The 16421-nt window shown below is 35.6% G+C and overlaps 1 protein-coding gene across 3 annotated transcripts in view; it reads right to left on the bottom strand.

The window, feature by feature from the left end:
* Faf1 (Fas associated factor 1) overlaps nucleotides 1–16421 on the bottom strand; it is a 363928-nt gene that overhangs the window by 256394 nt on the left and 91113 nt on the right. For 2 of the 3 annotated variants that reach the window (NM_130406.2, XM_063287104.1), the window contains 2 exons: nucleotides 9688–9779; nucleotides 3500–3591 (listed from right to left, as the gene is read on the bottom strand). In NM_130406.2, coding sequence (NP_569090.2) covers nucleotides 3500–3591; nucleotides 9688–9779 — 184 coding nt within the window. Of the gene's footprint in view, nucleotides 1–3499; nucleotides 3592–9060; nucleotides 9109–9687; nucleotides 9780–16421 lie in introns of those variants that run through there. The other variant, XM_039109189.2, reaches the window with a different exon arrangement.

The raw sequence follows: 16421 nt of genomic DNA, 5'->3' as shown, positions 1-16421 counted from the left end.
TGAGCCCCCATGTGGTTGCTGGGATTTGAACTCAGGACCTCTGGAAGAGTAGTCAGTGATCTTAACCGCTGAGCCATCTCTCCAGCCCAAGAAATTTTTGAAGATCCAAATTTAGAATTTCTGTCTCAGTCCTAACTGACCTAAAATGAGCTACACTGCTTCAAATTCTGCTTCTAAAACTGGGCCTAAGGAGACTGTGGGCATATTCTACCAGACAAGGCCGAGGACAGCTGCTTTGAATGAAAAGAAATTAATACCATCTTATTTATAGATACTGTTAATATACTTGTTTTTCCATTGAATGTTGTTTTGCTCTACTGTTGTTTTCCTATACTTCTTTTCTATTTTTACATCAACTAAGTCTTTTTCTAGATGAATTTAGGTTGCTTTCTTTAGTGTCTACCACTGCTGGTTGTGATAGGGATACCTGTGGAATAAAGATAATCAGAATGTCTAAAACCTTCCAAACATGTGATATCTCTGTCCCCACCTCACCTTTCACTCAACTTCCTCAGTGCAAAATGTGAGTAAAAAATATCACCTTATGATTACTGTAAGAATTAAAGGAAAACACTTGTGTGCAGTATTTGGCAGAAATGACTATTATTATGTCACCATCCTTTATCAAATACTTATTACATTTTCTTGAAATTCCTTTTGTTCTTTGAGAAATATATATTTCATATTTTAGCATTTTCTATAACTTGGGACTTTGTCATTGCTATTATAACCATTAAAATCCAGAAGTCAGAAATATTCTCCAACTTGGCACCTACTGTCTATTGCCTCTGTTAGGTAACTTGATTTCAATACTTAATCCTGGACACCAATCCTGTCTCCCTACTCAGAACTGACCCTTGGAATTACCCCTAGAATTCATATGTTGAAGTCTTAAAACTCCAATTTAATGGTATCTGAAATACAGTCTTCAGGAGCTAATTCAGGTCATAAGATTGAAGTCTTAATCCAATGGGATTGGCATTCCTATAAGAAGGAAGAAAAAACAGTTCACTCACTTTTTCTTTCCCTGCCAAGCAAGGATATTGTGAGAAATTGGCAATCTACAGGGCAGGGAAATACCTTCATCACAAACTGACCTAGCCTGAATTTCTGTCTTGACTGTAAATCTGGAATACTAGAACTGTGTTGCTAAGTCAACCACTTTACTGTATTCTGATACAGAGGCTCCTGCAGACAAACATCCCCATACCCCTTCCAGGCACAAGGCTTTGTTTGTTTTACTTATTCACATTTGCTGTCTTGTTGGCCTCCTATTTCAAGTAATTCTTCTCTCTTAAAATTACTTTCCTTTACAATCAGTTCTCTGTAGATATAATGTGTTTTCCTTTCTCACTTATTCTTTAAAATGTACTAAAATCTAATTCTCACTTCCACTACTCTACCAAAATTTACCTTAACAAAAACCAATCAAATTCCAACTAAATGACCTTTCTTCATCATGTTAGTTCCTACCTCAGCACTTCACAGTATTCACAGAAGGCTATGCCTAGTGAGGTGAGCAGTTATACAGGTTTTCCAGAATGGGAATGAGTCAAGTCTAAACATCTAACTCTGAATTATATGCTACAAACATAAATGAAAGACTCTGAGAAAACTGGGACATGAGAAATTGTAAATACAAATTTCTCGGTTATTTAAATAACTTTTAAAAATTGAAAGGGTGAAAACAGATTCCAAGAAGTACAATAGGAAAGACTGTTGAGAAAAGAACTCTCAAGGATATTGACGTTTAGAGTAAATGAGGGGGAAAGAAATACTACAGAAGAGACTGGATATAATAATCTGAGTTCTAGGATTAAAATAAGCAATGAGGGATAATTAATAAAATTACCTGGAATGGAAAGAAAATTTTAAAGGCCCACTACCTTTAATGAATAGGCTACAAGCTCATTGAGGACAGAGCTTGTCTTTTTTCTTTTAGTTAATAAAAAGCATACTGACAAATTGAATCATTCTATAATAACATGAAACATGTGTAACTACCATTTCTCCTTTTGTAATTTTAGCATGAATTGTAAGCTCATTTGCAGTTGTGCCACAGGGATAACACAGAACTCTCTTAACTCATTATTGAACTCTATTCTTACAGGATTTAAAATGCTTTCAACTGCCACAAAGGCTCTGACTAAAGACTTCACTCTTAAATTCTCAGCTTGAAATTGTTCTTTTAAAAACCAAAATTTACATCAAAATAATTCTGAACTCAATTACAAATGTTCATATTATAATTTATGTTGTTATAATATTTGGATACAGAAAGAAATTGTCAATACAAAGACTCAATTACCAGGCACCCCCTAGTGGCAATAAAATCAAGACAGGAAAGTAAAACAAGGAAGTAGAATCTTTATAGTTCTGACCAAAACTTGAAGAAAATCGTCTGTCAGTACAATTTAAAAGCAGGGTAATTTATATATTTTAGTAAATAACTTATACTGTGACTGAAAAAAATTCAAAGTTTTTATAAAAATCAATAAACATAAATGAGCGCTGACTTTTTAAAAGGTCTCAAATAAATGTGTATTAATACAACTTTTTCAATGCCGTGAGTCTCTGCATATGAACTCAGTGCTACATCATTTGTCTTTCTTTGAACTTTATTCACTGTTCCTACCCATCACTGACTTAGTTAAAAAGAACAAGCCAACTAAAAACCACTTTTCATTCTCCTATAAGCACTGCATTAAGTGGTAGGCACTGCAGGTCCAGGGAATGAATAACTAGTAATCAGAGGTCACTTATATGGCAATAAAGATGGCCATCTATATTAGCCAAGCATGACATTCCAGCAACAACAAAATCAGCAGTTGAACCTGAATACTACAAAATTCAAAGACAGCTTAAAGCTAGTTTTGAGATAAGGACTCAGAAAAAAAAAAGTTTTATCATTAGTACAATCAGTATATGCAGGCCATTTGCTTGGTTTAGTACTACTAAATTAACATGCAACTAGATACTGGATCACTGTACATATGTATTGAGTTCTATGTGAACTAAAAATAATAAGTCTCTCTAACCTAAGAAAATACTATGAGACCCTAGGTGGGTGTTTTTCTAGCTTTGCCCTGTAGAACTCACTGACTTTTCTTCAAAGTTGTATCTTCTTTGGCAATAAGACACTGAAGTTGCATATATTCTTCTTCCTCCCTAAAGCCATTCAATCAAAGAATGGTCATTTGGCCCCTACCCACTTAAGTGCTGGCAAGGATCTCAGAACCCCGTATATATAGTATGTAGCACTGAGCAATAGCTCTATTCAGTTTTGATTATTTTTAATATACAGGCATTTCCAACAGATCTCCACAGTGTGAAAACTGATACACTTAACAGTTGCTAGTAAGTTACAGCGTATGTAAAATGTTTATTGGTTATAATAATACAAAACTTAGAGAAATTACCCATCAAATTTTTCCTTTCAGATTTCCAGGAAAAGTAAATACTTTACCAGTATTTTTTTCCAGGAAAAGTAATACCTTACCCAGCATGACTGGATGATGAAGGTGGTGGTAAGTCTGGTGTAAGGACATAAAGACTGTTGTTTTTTGGCAAGTGTAGTGATTTTAAGACCGTCTGGAATAGAAAAGAAGAAGAGAAAACAAAAATAAATGCTGTGTACATACGGAATTCTTACACTTACTGAATGCTGTGCAACTGTTAGGCTGCTCTTCCACCTTTTGGTAATTTTCTAAATATAACAGAAGAGGGACTAAATCCAAACCATCTTGTTTCTTCTATTTTTACTGCAAATTAATACAATCTGAGCATTACAGCATGATGAAAGCTTTTAGCTCATAAGAGATGCATACAGATACAAGCGTAACTAAGAGTCCCCCATTTCCCCACTGAGGAAAAAATCAGTAATGCAGGCTTTAGACCTAGGGAAAGAAATCACTGAAGGCGCCTCAAACCAAGGATTCTCGATGATAAGGAGCTGAGCCTAAGAGGTTATGTGACTCTGACGTAGACTCTAGGTCACGTTACTCTGACTCTAGAGAGCTTTTCTGTTTAACCTCACTCAGTGTTTAGTTACACCCATATACACTAATCTATTCACTGTCACAAAACTCAGACATTTTTAGACTCCCAATCTTATGGTAAGCTCGTGCTAACATGCTTTCTGACACCTATACACGTTAGGAAATTCATTTCCACAGCATGCACTCAGGGCATGCATTTAATTCACTGAATTTTACTGCATTACCCCTCTGTACCAAGACCACCCTAATCATAAGAGTAGCTACAATACCCTAGGAGTCCTTATTTGGGGAAAAAGAGTACAGGGAGAGGCGTTTATGTCTTAGTAGGATTAAAGTAATCTATTCAGTTGACAATTAGGAGGTGGTAGCTTTGTTGTGTTTTGTTTTAAACTAAAGATAAGGCAGGGAATGGGGATGAAGACGATGAGTTAGGCGAGCTTCGTAATTTTAAATTGGATAATCAGAGACTATGCTCATTGAGCAAAGGTTTAAAGTAGCAAGGCAACAAACAAAATTACACAGAGAAAGAGCACTTCAGACAAAAACAGCCAGTACAAATGTTTAAACAAATTAATAAATGTAATTTTTTAAGTTAAAATAATGGCAGAAATAATGGGCTGAAGGCATAAGTTGGAGAAGTGTTGGAGCTAGAATATTAAAAGAAATGAATTAAAAGGTGAAAACTATTCAGAGAAAAAAGAACTTGAAATTAAGATTCTGCCATTGTTAAAAGAATATTAAAAGCATACAGAAATGAGTGAAGCAAAATAAAGTGAAAGATTTTTGTAGGGAGAAGGTCCAAGGAATTAAGTGGCCAGGGTAGGATAATTTATAAGATACAGAAATTGATAGAAGGGTTGGAGAGTACTCAGCAGTTAAGAGGCTTGCTGCTCTTGCAAAGAACCAGAGTTTGGTTCCCAGTACCTTGGCCAAGCGGCTTCTAACCATCCGTAAGTCCATCTCCTGGGATCCAACACCCTCTTTTGGCCTCTGGAGGCAGATATACCCACAAGTGCATAGACATAAGCAAAAAAGTAAATCTTTTTTAAAACATTGTCTAAGTCTTGCTAGAATTTAGAATTAAATTAGTAAGAATTAAGTCAGAGTAGTTATGAGCCAGAAGTTAACAATCATTAAGAAGCAGGGGATGATAACTTCATTAAATTATCAAAAAGATAGATATACCCTTTTGACATAAATTCAAAGCTGAAGAAATTCTGATAGGGAAGACAGTAATGATCTGGAGCTAAAAATGAAGACACATATTTTGCTACTTATTCCAATTGTATGAGGATGGCCAAAATAAAAGAAGACGACTACAAAGGAACCAACTTCTTGAGGAAGATGGCTTCCACTCACAAGAAGAAAAGGAAATGTACATGAACGAGTTTAATAAAAGTAATTTTGCTAATGATGGATTAGTTCCACGGCACATAGCAAAAAAGCTTATAGCACTGTAGAGGAGGGAAAGATAAGACAGGTATAGAATGTACAGTCTATGAAGATCAGGAAAGGAGTGACATGGAAACCTCAAACTCCTTACAATGATTGGCTTCAACAGGTAAAGGGTAGCAAAGTCAATCCTCACGGGAGTCAAAACAAATAACAATGGCAAGGCTGTAGGTGTTAAAAAGCAAGGAGTGCTTAAGGAATCCTTCAGTAAGGATTCCTTAATTCTGCAGATGGAGAAAAAGACACCTAGAGAAAGGTGATCTTACCCAAGCAGGCCACAGGAAGAACTTTTAACTGCTCCATGAGAGGGCCCATCTTACTAAGTGCAGTCTTAAATAAAAATAAATACCCTAATTATTTACATTAGAATGACATTTCTGTTGTATTCCACTTCTTTTACTTCTCCTTTTTGTTTATGTCTATTACCCATTTAAATAACTTCACAACCTATTTGTGGTTTATGGTGCATGGTTTGAAAACAAACACAATACACAATTACCTATAAGATTATAATCTACCACAACACAAAAAAATCTGAAATTTTATATTAAATATGGAACACATTTTAAATTGGTGTGTTCTCTCAATAATAATAGCATGCAAAAAAAAGTGCATACACATATACACAGGAATTTTATCTCTACCTTTTATCTTTTATTACTTTGTGAACTAAAAAATATTCTTAGCACAAATCATTATTCTACTTTTGTCAATCTACTTCCCAAAGATTCTCTATCAAGTCCTCCCCGTGAAAACACATATGGCATGATTAAACAAAATGGACCCTTTCTTTAGGCCATTTATTCATGCATTCATCTGTGAACCTTTATTTGATACCAATATATCAACAATTCTATATACACTAGTGATAGAAACAGATAATGACCCCTCTTCTTCTTATACTGATATGATGGGAAATTATGGAATGAGAGTCCGATGAGAAATGCCTGTTGCACAGGTAGTATAAAACTAAAACTCAAAGATATTAAGAGTCATTTATGCAAAGATTTAGAGGTAATAATGGTTCCAAAGAATTGAACAGGATCTGCCAGGGACTATGTAAAAAGTTCCATCCTAGTAAAAAGATTTTTAAGTAAGCCCTGGCATGGAAGGTGAGGGTAGAAAATCTCAATGGGCACTTGTAAAGTTGAGAAAAGTATAAAAATTGTATTTTAACAAAAGAGCAATGTTTTTAAAAGATCATTCTAGCTGCTTAGCAGGGAGTTAACTAGAAGTCTCCATAAAGAGAAACTAAGAAAACAATGGTGATATTACATTAGTCTGGGTAGAGATACTAACAGTCTTGATTAGGCAGTAACAATAAAAATACTGAAAAGTATTCTTGGTTAAGAAATATTTTAGAAATATAATCAATAGGACTTACCAAAGTATACTTTGTGATATTTTGTGAGGCGTTATGAGAAAAAAGGAAAGACTCACAACCACATTATTTTTTGTTTTACCAAATTGGTAAAACAAACAAACAAACAAACAAAAGCCAACATAGGAGAGAATCAAGAGTTCACTTTAAGGCATGTCTGTCTAAGATGCCATTAAAATATGTGAGAATGGAGTTGGTTATGGTGACTGTGCATCCATAATTCCAATACCTGGGAAGGTGAAATGTACTTTAGGTGTAAACTACCTCGTGATGATGCTTGAGCTCATCTGAAAGGCTGGCGGATAGCAGGGCTGTCCCCACAATTTCAGATCATGCAGAAATGTCTCAAAATCTCTTGCAAGGTCTGGAAATAGGCTGAAGACCCACTCCCAAACACTGTGTTAGGTAGAAAAGATAATAGCAAAACAGACTAAAAGGTAAAGACATTTGTCCTTGAAAACAGCTAGAAGGTGAGACTTGTGCAGCAGTTGTTACTATTTCATCAATGGCATTAAAGTGGCTACCGTGAAAAAGAAAAGCAGCAAGTCCAGCAATGGGAACTTAGTTGAAAAACTCGACTGTGAGCTAGCTCCACATAGCTTCTGGCCAATTTCTGCTGGGTGTTGCAAGCACACAATTTGACGATGCATCTCTGACAGCTCCTATTGTCCTCTTACTTCAAAGTCTACCTGAGGGCATTCTCTGGATGGAGAACTCAGCTGGCTGCCTTAAAGGGGATTCCCCAAGTTGATTTCCATTGGATGTTATGAGTACCCAATCTGATGACGCCCTGCTGTCTATGTACCTATCATTTGTTATTTATTCTTTTATTTTGGCTTGCTGCAAATTCTAACACTCATGCAAAGCTGAAAACAGAGCTACGGTAGAATATTCTCCAGACTGTACAGAACAGAAGTGAAGACAGAAAGATATCGAACTCAAAGATATCTTTAACTACTCAATGAGTTTAGGACCAGCCTGGGCTACATGAAATCTTGTCTCAAATAACCAAAAAACAGAGGTAAGAAAAGAGAAAAGGGAAAGAAAGAAGAGAAAGGGGAAGAAAAGATGGCATGAGAACCACAGAAATCCTACATGAAAAAATTATGTTAAGTAACTGGAGGTATTGTAACCAAAAGACTGCCAATTAAAAAGAATAATACCATAAGAACATGACCACCTTTCTATTAGTAATCTACTGAAAGTGGACAGATTATTAGATTACCACAGGTTTCTCAATTAAAAAGAAACTGTGTAGATGATTTCATTCTTGCTGTTTATTTTTATCAAGGTTCTTGAATTACTCATTTATACCCTTTAAAACTCTGTTTATCAGAATAGACAAAAGCTAGGAATGAGAATCAATTAATAAGCAGCTTCCTAAGCTGCCCCTGCTATGTACACATCCCTTGATTTCAACCTGAGCACTACATAGCACCAAGAAGCAACAAACTAAGGACATAGGACAAACCAAACTGTTTTTGTATGGTGTGAGAATTAAAATAGTTTTATGATTAGGGAGGAATCAAAGAATATTTCATGACATAAAATTTTATAACATTAAAATTCTGTGTCCATAAGTAACGTTAGACTGAAAAAGAGTTATGTTTACTTTGCACAAATTATCAGAGGTGTTCTCGCTCTTCAGGAATAGAGCAGAATAGTTAGTTGTAACAGAGATTGGATAAGCTTAAATATTTACTCGCTTGTAAACAGTCTTGCTGACTCTGATAGAGTACAACATTAACTGTATCAAAACTTTAAATAAAGTTCTTGCCTAGAATCTGAAATTCTAGTAAATATCTTGATGAAACATAATACCAACTAAGTCTATCATGCATACATATATATTTATATATTACACATACACATACATACACACAATATGATTTATAAGCACAACTTACCCACAAATCATTAATAAAATAATAAACGAAAAGATTTTATTTATGCCTGGCATAGAAATATAGACTCAGTAATTGTATAAGATGATTCATAATTATTTCTACCTTAAACATAACAAACTTTAACACTAACTCATTTCTCTCTTTCCATTCCTGCTATCTCTTAAGAAAGAAAAGTGAAGTATTTTATACATGAGGCTGAGTTTAAGGGGTCTATACAATAGCCACTGTTACTTGAAAACTATGGTACCTTCTGTAAATTCTCAAGATAGTAATTCATTCCATGCACCTTCCACTAAGCAAGGAAATGAAGAAATATTCTTACCATCAAGTTTTAAAAGTTTCCTATTATCTTTGTTCCATATGCAATACTTGGCATAAATGTACACAGTGTATGTGACTTCTCTCAGGCCAGTAAGTAATTGGTCAGTAAATTATTATTCCAGGGCACTCACTGATAGATACCCTAAGAGGTTTGAGAAAAAGGTAAATGCTCTCAAAAAGGTACCAACCTTCTAAAAAAAAAAAAAAAAAAAGAATACTTAGAAATAGGAAAAACATGCCACATAGTGTTTTAATTTGCATACCTAAACTCATTTAAAACCATTACTGGCTTATACAAAACATTTAGCTTGAAAAATATTATTTGGAAATTAAACTAAATTACTACAAGCAAATTTACTTCTAACATATGTAAATTATCCCAAAGTAATTTTTCAGGATACACATAGTGGCACCTGCCAAATCCCAGTATTTGGGGGTAAAGGGGAATAAAACAGGAGGACCAGGAATTCAAGACCATCCTTGCTACAAAGAAGTTCAAGTCAGCCTGTACAACATGAGACCTTGTCTCATAAAACAAGCAAACACGCAAAGCTAAAAAACAACTTTTAGGCATCAGTTAATCATATAACTTAATTTTCTTTTGCTTCTAGTCAATTAAGAAACTCACACTGTCTTCCACATCTCCAGTCTTCCAGCCTTTCAACAGCATTTTAGGCACAGGTATCTGAAGTTCATTTTCTAGAATCTGTTTAATCTCTCCTGTACAAATAAGAGAAAAAAATGTAACTAACAAGGCAACAACAATAGTTGACTATATCAGGACATTAATATCTCCATACAACTTAGAGTCAATGACATCTTATTGATGAATAAAATTCACTTAAAAATTAAGTACTCCAAATTTAAATTTTTTTACCAAACAAAATGCTGCTCCATTGAAAAACTTGGGCTACAAAACAACAAAAAATATTTCACAATTTATAGATAGCTAATTATGAACTTCCCTTTTATAAAAGCATGGCTTTCAAAAAAGAAATAGTGGCTAAGAATCTGAACAAAACAAACTAACAAGCAATACTGTTAAGAACCTAAGTGAAGCTCTATTGTGTGACTGAGAGGCTCTGTCAGAGCCTTATCGATGCAGAGGTGGATGCTTGCAGCCAACCACTGAACTGAGCAGAACTGAGCACAAAGGAGCTGAGGTGAAGGAGTTAGGGGAAGGACTGAAGGAGCTGAAGGGGTCTGCAACCCCATAGGGAAGAACAACAATATCAACCAACCAGAGCCCCCAGAGCTCCCACCAACCAAAGAGTATACATATAAAGGGGCCCATGGCTCCAGCTGCATGTGTAGTGGAGGATGGCCTTGTCTGGAATAAAAGTGGGGATGCCCTTGGTCCTGGGAAGGCTTGATGCCCCAGAGTAGGGAATGTTAGGATGGTGGGGAAGGGGTGGGTAGGTGGGTAGAGGAGCACCCTTGTGAAGGTGGGCAGGGGAGGGGAAGATGGGGGTTTTTGGAGGGGAGGTGGGGAAGGGGGATAGCATTTGAAATGTGGATGAGTGGAATAACCAATAAAAACTAAAAATAATAATAACAAAATAATGTTTGTAAGATACAGGCAGGCCACAAGGCAGCTCTGACATAAGGCAAGCCTAAGGCAGGTTCTACTATGTTAATGAAGCAGCCCTAAGTTGAAAACCCTGGTAGCCTAACTAATAGAAAAGATGGTACTGCCTTGCTCCCAATACAGCATCTCAAGCTCTGTGCCAATTCCCACAGCAAGAGGATTTTGAGATTGGCCTCTGTGAGGCTCTGGTTCAGTTTCCCAGACCATTGCTGAATTCACACACTCCTGTCTGTCAGCGCTAGTTGCTGGCCAAGGCTTTCAAGGACCTTCTGGAACTTCCAACAGTCATCTTCTAGGCCTGCCACAGCTGAAGTAATTCATAGCAGACATTGGTCTTAAGTGCTCTAACTCCCTCCTTAAGCACCCTCACCCAGATAGGATTCCCCAGTGGAAGCCTGCAGCATTTCCTGTCCATCCCATTTCCCTTGGTGAGATGTCTGTTTACATGAGACTACCTTAATCTTTATAATATCAAAGTATTGTAAGAAATGTTGCAGTAAATAAACAGTATATTTAAATGGCAAATCTCATGTGGACATCCTAATAACTGAGTAACTTATAGCCAAAAGGCAAATCTCATGTGACCATTCTAATTTCCAAACCCTTTACGGCCCACATACCTACGATGTGCTCAGCATATGACAGAAGTGGTACATACATTAGAAAATATAAGGTACCTCAGTACAAAGGAAACACATTTTGCAATGAAAATTAAGATTAACAGTTTGCTTGAAGAAATAAAATCACTTGCTTTTGTTACTTCAGCATCTATAAATTAGAGGCTAGCTCTGCCCAGTTCATCTACCCATGGGGTATAAGGATGAAACAAGACGTCATACTTTAACTGAAAAAACTAAAGACAATATATGCTCTAGAAGACAAATTAAGCTGTGTTGAAACATCACAGAGTTCCAGAAGAGGGAGAAGGGGACAGTAGTGAAATAGCTGATGGTCTTATCAGGCAGACAAAAATGTAAATGCAGCATTAAGTGTACCTGAAACCAGTCCAAAGCACAGCTGGACTACACAGGACATTCAAATCAAAACAGTCAAGAACATCATTTTGGTGAAGACAAAAAAATAAAAGGCTAAAATTAAATTAAATTAAAGGACAAGGTATTGTAGGAGACTGAGAGGAGATACACCAAGGAAGTTCAATTTTCTCACTGATTCACAAGTTCTTTTGTAGAAATCGAGTCTACCTACAAACATAAGTAGTTTTCAGGCACTCCACTGCTTTAAGCTGATCATTCAGAATGTCCAAATCTGTCTTAAATCTATCTGTCTGCCTTGCTGCTAATCTATAATTGTAAAATAACACATAATCCCATTTTTATACTAAATAAATATAAAAGACTAAATGTTAAAACCAGGAAAACAAACCCATGAGGAGAAAATAGGAGAAAGACTTTTATATTATACACAACTGTTTAAATCAGCAACAACCCAACAGAATCTTTCATGGCCACAGGACTTCTTTTTACTTTCTCTGAGTAAAGACTGGGCCAGTTAAGATGGCTCCATTAGTAATGGTATATACTGTCAAGACTGAAGACCGAAATTTGATACCTGGTATCAATATGGTAAAAGGAGAGACACATCTCTCTAAATTTGTCATCTGACCATTTCACACATACCATGGCATGTTCACACCACACACACAGGCACGCACACAATAAAGTGAAATTTTAAATTTTTAGGTCATTTTGTACATTTTAGGTAGTGACTAGCCATCAGGGGTTAGGGGTGGGGGAGAATTCTGGTTCAAAATGGCATTTGTAGAAGCCCAAATCAATCTTAACTTCCAAAAATGTCACTACTGACAAATATTCTGTTTGTGGAAACAGTAGAAAAGTCAGTCATATTCGTAACCCAACACATATAAACATGGTCTTTCTTTCATGGATAAAGGTGCTATTTATAGAGCTGTACTTGCCTGGACATATACATCGGCAAGGCTGCCCAGTGCTTTGCTCTTTAAAGTTACCTTCACCAGACACTTCTTTCTTATACTCTTGAAGACATGCAGGCTTCCTGACTTAAAAGAAGTTCTTAATAGGATGGAGGGTGAGGTCTAAGCCCCCATTATTCCTTGCAGAAAGCCTGGATAAGACCAAAAATAAAACTAAATACTTCTGTTTCACGCACAGTGAAACAGAAAATAAAGCCACTATACCAACTTTTCTCCTCTCCCTTGCTTTTCTTTATCTCTAAACTATTCTGTTAAATTCTCATTATTCTCTCTTTTCCTATGAGATCAGCTTTGTTGGTGACCATATGAGAAAACATGTTATTTTTATCTTTCTGCATTATAGTATTTCCATCCACTTAGCCCCAGATAATAGGATTTCATTCCTTTTTACTGAATATTTTCCTTGATTATTTAACAATAACATATGTTCTTGTCCTGACATATTTTAAATCTTTAGGTTTAAATAAAATTTATTTTAACAAAATAAATCACAACTATTAAATTTTTTACTGTGTATATGATGAAGGCAAAATGCTAAAGCATGCATGTAGAAGTCAGAAGTCAGCTTCATCAAGTCACCCTTTCACCCTGTTTTAAGAAATGTTTTCTTCTGGACAGTGGTGGTGTAGGCCTTCAATCCCAGCACTGAAGAGGCAGAAGCAGGTGATCTCTGAGTTTGAGGCCAGCCTGGTCTACAGAGTGTTCCAGGACAGCCAGGGGTACACAGAGAAACCCTGTCTCAAAACAAAACAAAACAAACACACACACACACACACACACACACACACACACACACACACACACACACACACGAAGAAAAAGTAAAGAATAAAAGTATTTTCTTTTCTTATACTATCTCTCTGGTCTATCAAGACAATATTGGCCTCATGAAATAATTATAAAAATGTTTCATCTTTCTCTGTTTGTGAAGGACTGATAGTATTTTTCTTAAATGTTAGATTCACTCATAAAGTTGTCTACACTTGAGGTTTTATTGGGAGGAAGGTATAAACTTTCAGTTCAATTTATAGATTTGATATCCACATTAAATACTTACACATTGGAATATAGTGAACCCACATTTACACACAAACCTTATAGTCAAGTGTTCGGGGATCTTTCCTTTCCAACATGAATAATCTGTTTTCACTATTCTTTGTTCATTCTAGCAAGAACTGATTTTTATTAACCTCAAAAACTTTTTAGTTTTGTTCCTTTTCTCTATGACTTACAAATTAACTTCTAGTTCATTAACTTCTGCTCTTGAACACAGTATTTTCTTTACTTCATTATGTCTTAACAGTTTTGTGAAGTATAAAAAGGAAGAAAAACGCACACTTGCACATTCACATGCAGAAAAGAAGCCAGCCAGGGAAGACATCAGTTGTATTCCTCTATTACTCTTTTCCTTACTGCATTCAAATCAGTTCTCTTACTGAACCAGAAACTCACTGTTTTAACTAGGAAGCCAGGCCAGAGTGCTCTCGGAATCTGCCTGTCTCTACTTCCAAATGCCAGGGTTACAGGTACATTCAACTATGATCAGCTTTTTGACATGGGTGCTGGAGATTCGCTCATGTTGAATCTTCACCTAGCCAGCTCCCTTTAATCATGAGTAAAATTTTAATGACAGATTTTCTGTCTGGTGCATAATTTTTCCCTTAATATTCAGTATTTTGAATTATTGTCCCTATTAGTGTCTTGCTTTCCTTTGCACTGTTAAGCATCTTCATAAGCCTTGTTTTTAAATACAAACTTTCTAGTTCTACTATCTCTAATTTTTATAGATGTGTTTTTATATTGTTATTTCTTTGGGTTACAGGTCACATTTGTATTCTGCTAGCATCTAGTAGTATGTGAATAAATGACAAATGTAAAGACTTTACTTCCTTCAATAACTGTCTTAATATAGTAGTTTATCTTTTAAAAGTATAGAAGTTCATTTGGGCAGGCATTTACTTTTTGTGTGCATCAGACTCATCTCTGAAATGGCTTTACATGCTTTCCTCAGAAGTATTCAAAACCGTGGTTCTCAAAAGTGTAATGGACAGGTTCCTCTGGTTCCTTGAAACTGATGGTACAACAACAATGTATAAACTACAGGCGCCTTATCATTAATACAAAATACTGATTGGATGAGTGAATACTATATTTCTTAGCACTAGCCTTTGCATTTTTTAAAAAGTCAGCTTCACTTCAACATATGCTTTACTATGTAAAACCAGAAGCATGATTATATAAATCACTTTCAGTGTACAGCTCCTTTCTCCTATTATCATGGAGTGGGATTCATCTCCACACTGCCTGCAGCACTAGAGTGACTGCTCCTTACACAGCTACACCATAGCTGCTGACCTATTAGGAAGACAGTTGAGGTCTTTCTATTCGGGGACTCTTACGAATGATGTTATGAACTTCCATCTGCAGGTTTCAGTGTGTGCTTTCATCTGAGTATCTGGGAATAAAAGTGTTTAGTCATATAGGAAGTCCTCGGTTAAATTTATAAGATTATTAGATTACTTCACAAGTGTTTTGCCATTTTATACTCTTGTCAACAATGAATAAGTCCTCCATTGCTATGCATTCTTTGCAGATCTTGGTATTCAGTTTATATTTTATTCATCCTAATTTGTACATAAGTGCATCTCACTGTGCTTTAGTTTATTTTTCTCCCATGACTAATGACTTTGAACATATTGTCAATTATATCCTGTCTGTCCTCTCCTTAATAAAAGATTTACTTGATTCCATGTCTATTTGATATTAGCTTGTCCTATGAAGTTTGAATTTTGAGAGCTCTTCATGTGCTCTGGACAAAGTTCTTTAGAAGGTTTATGCTTTGCTAGTATTTTCTTACAATGTTTAGCTCCTCTTTATTTTCTTAAAAATGTTTTTCAAATAGTATATAATTTTAAAACTCTTAAACACAAACCTTATGCTCATAAGTACTATTCTTCATTAGACATAAACCACTTTCAGGCCTTGATCTGTGCTCTTCCTCTGCCTACAATATACTTTCCTCCACTTTGCCCACATAACATATGACTCATATGTCACAGCCTGATTGATCCTCTCTAGAACCTCATATGGCTACTCCCACAACCCTGCTCATTCCCCTTCCAGTTTTTTTTTTATTTGAAACTGAATTAATTGACCTCCCTTCAATATCCCCACAGAACTTTTTAAAAAATTATTTCAGAGTTAGAAAATTTGTATTCTAGAATCAGTCAAAGACTGAATTCCTGACTTGGAAAGCTTCTAAACATCGATTTACTTGCGACAAAGATAAGAATGTTCCTTATTGTACTGTGGTAAAGGTTACTGTGGACTGGGTAAACCCTGCAGCACAGCAACTGATAGCAAACAGACTGTGTGTATGTGCAAGGTATGAATGACTGAATGACTAGTAACTTTTACTTCTTTTATTTCCAGCCTTCTAGCTCAGCACAAATCATGAAAGCCATCTACACAAGGACTGCCTTATTTGTACACATCTTTTTAAGTTAGAACATTATTACATATAAACTGATCAACAAACATCTGTGATGGAATGGCCTGTCTGATTACATGAAAAAAAAAGTATAACCTTCAGTAATTGTTAAATGTAGATCTACTTATTAACAACTAAATAGAAGACTCTAGGAAAGGAAAATTACTATTATACTATTATCATATTTTACTATTCTATTACTATTATAGTCATTACTATGTGTATTTCCTCCTTTAATAGAAAAAATTAACTGTTGTGGAAGAAATCAAGACAAAAATTAATGAAAGAAAAGGCTTCAGGCCCAGCATTCCA

Source organism: Rattus norvegicus, chromosome 5 (genome assembly GCF_036323735.1).
Source record: "Rattus norvegicus strain BN/NHsdMcwi chromosome 5, GRCr8, whole genome shotgun sequence".
Classification (NCBI taxonomy): domain Eukaryota; kingdom Metazoa; phylum Chordata; class Mammalia; order Rodentia; family Muridae; genus Rattus; species Rattus norvegicus.
This window is presented reverse-complemented; position numbering and strand designations above follow the sequence as displayed.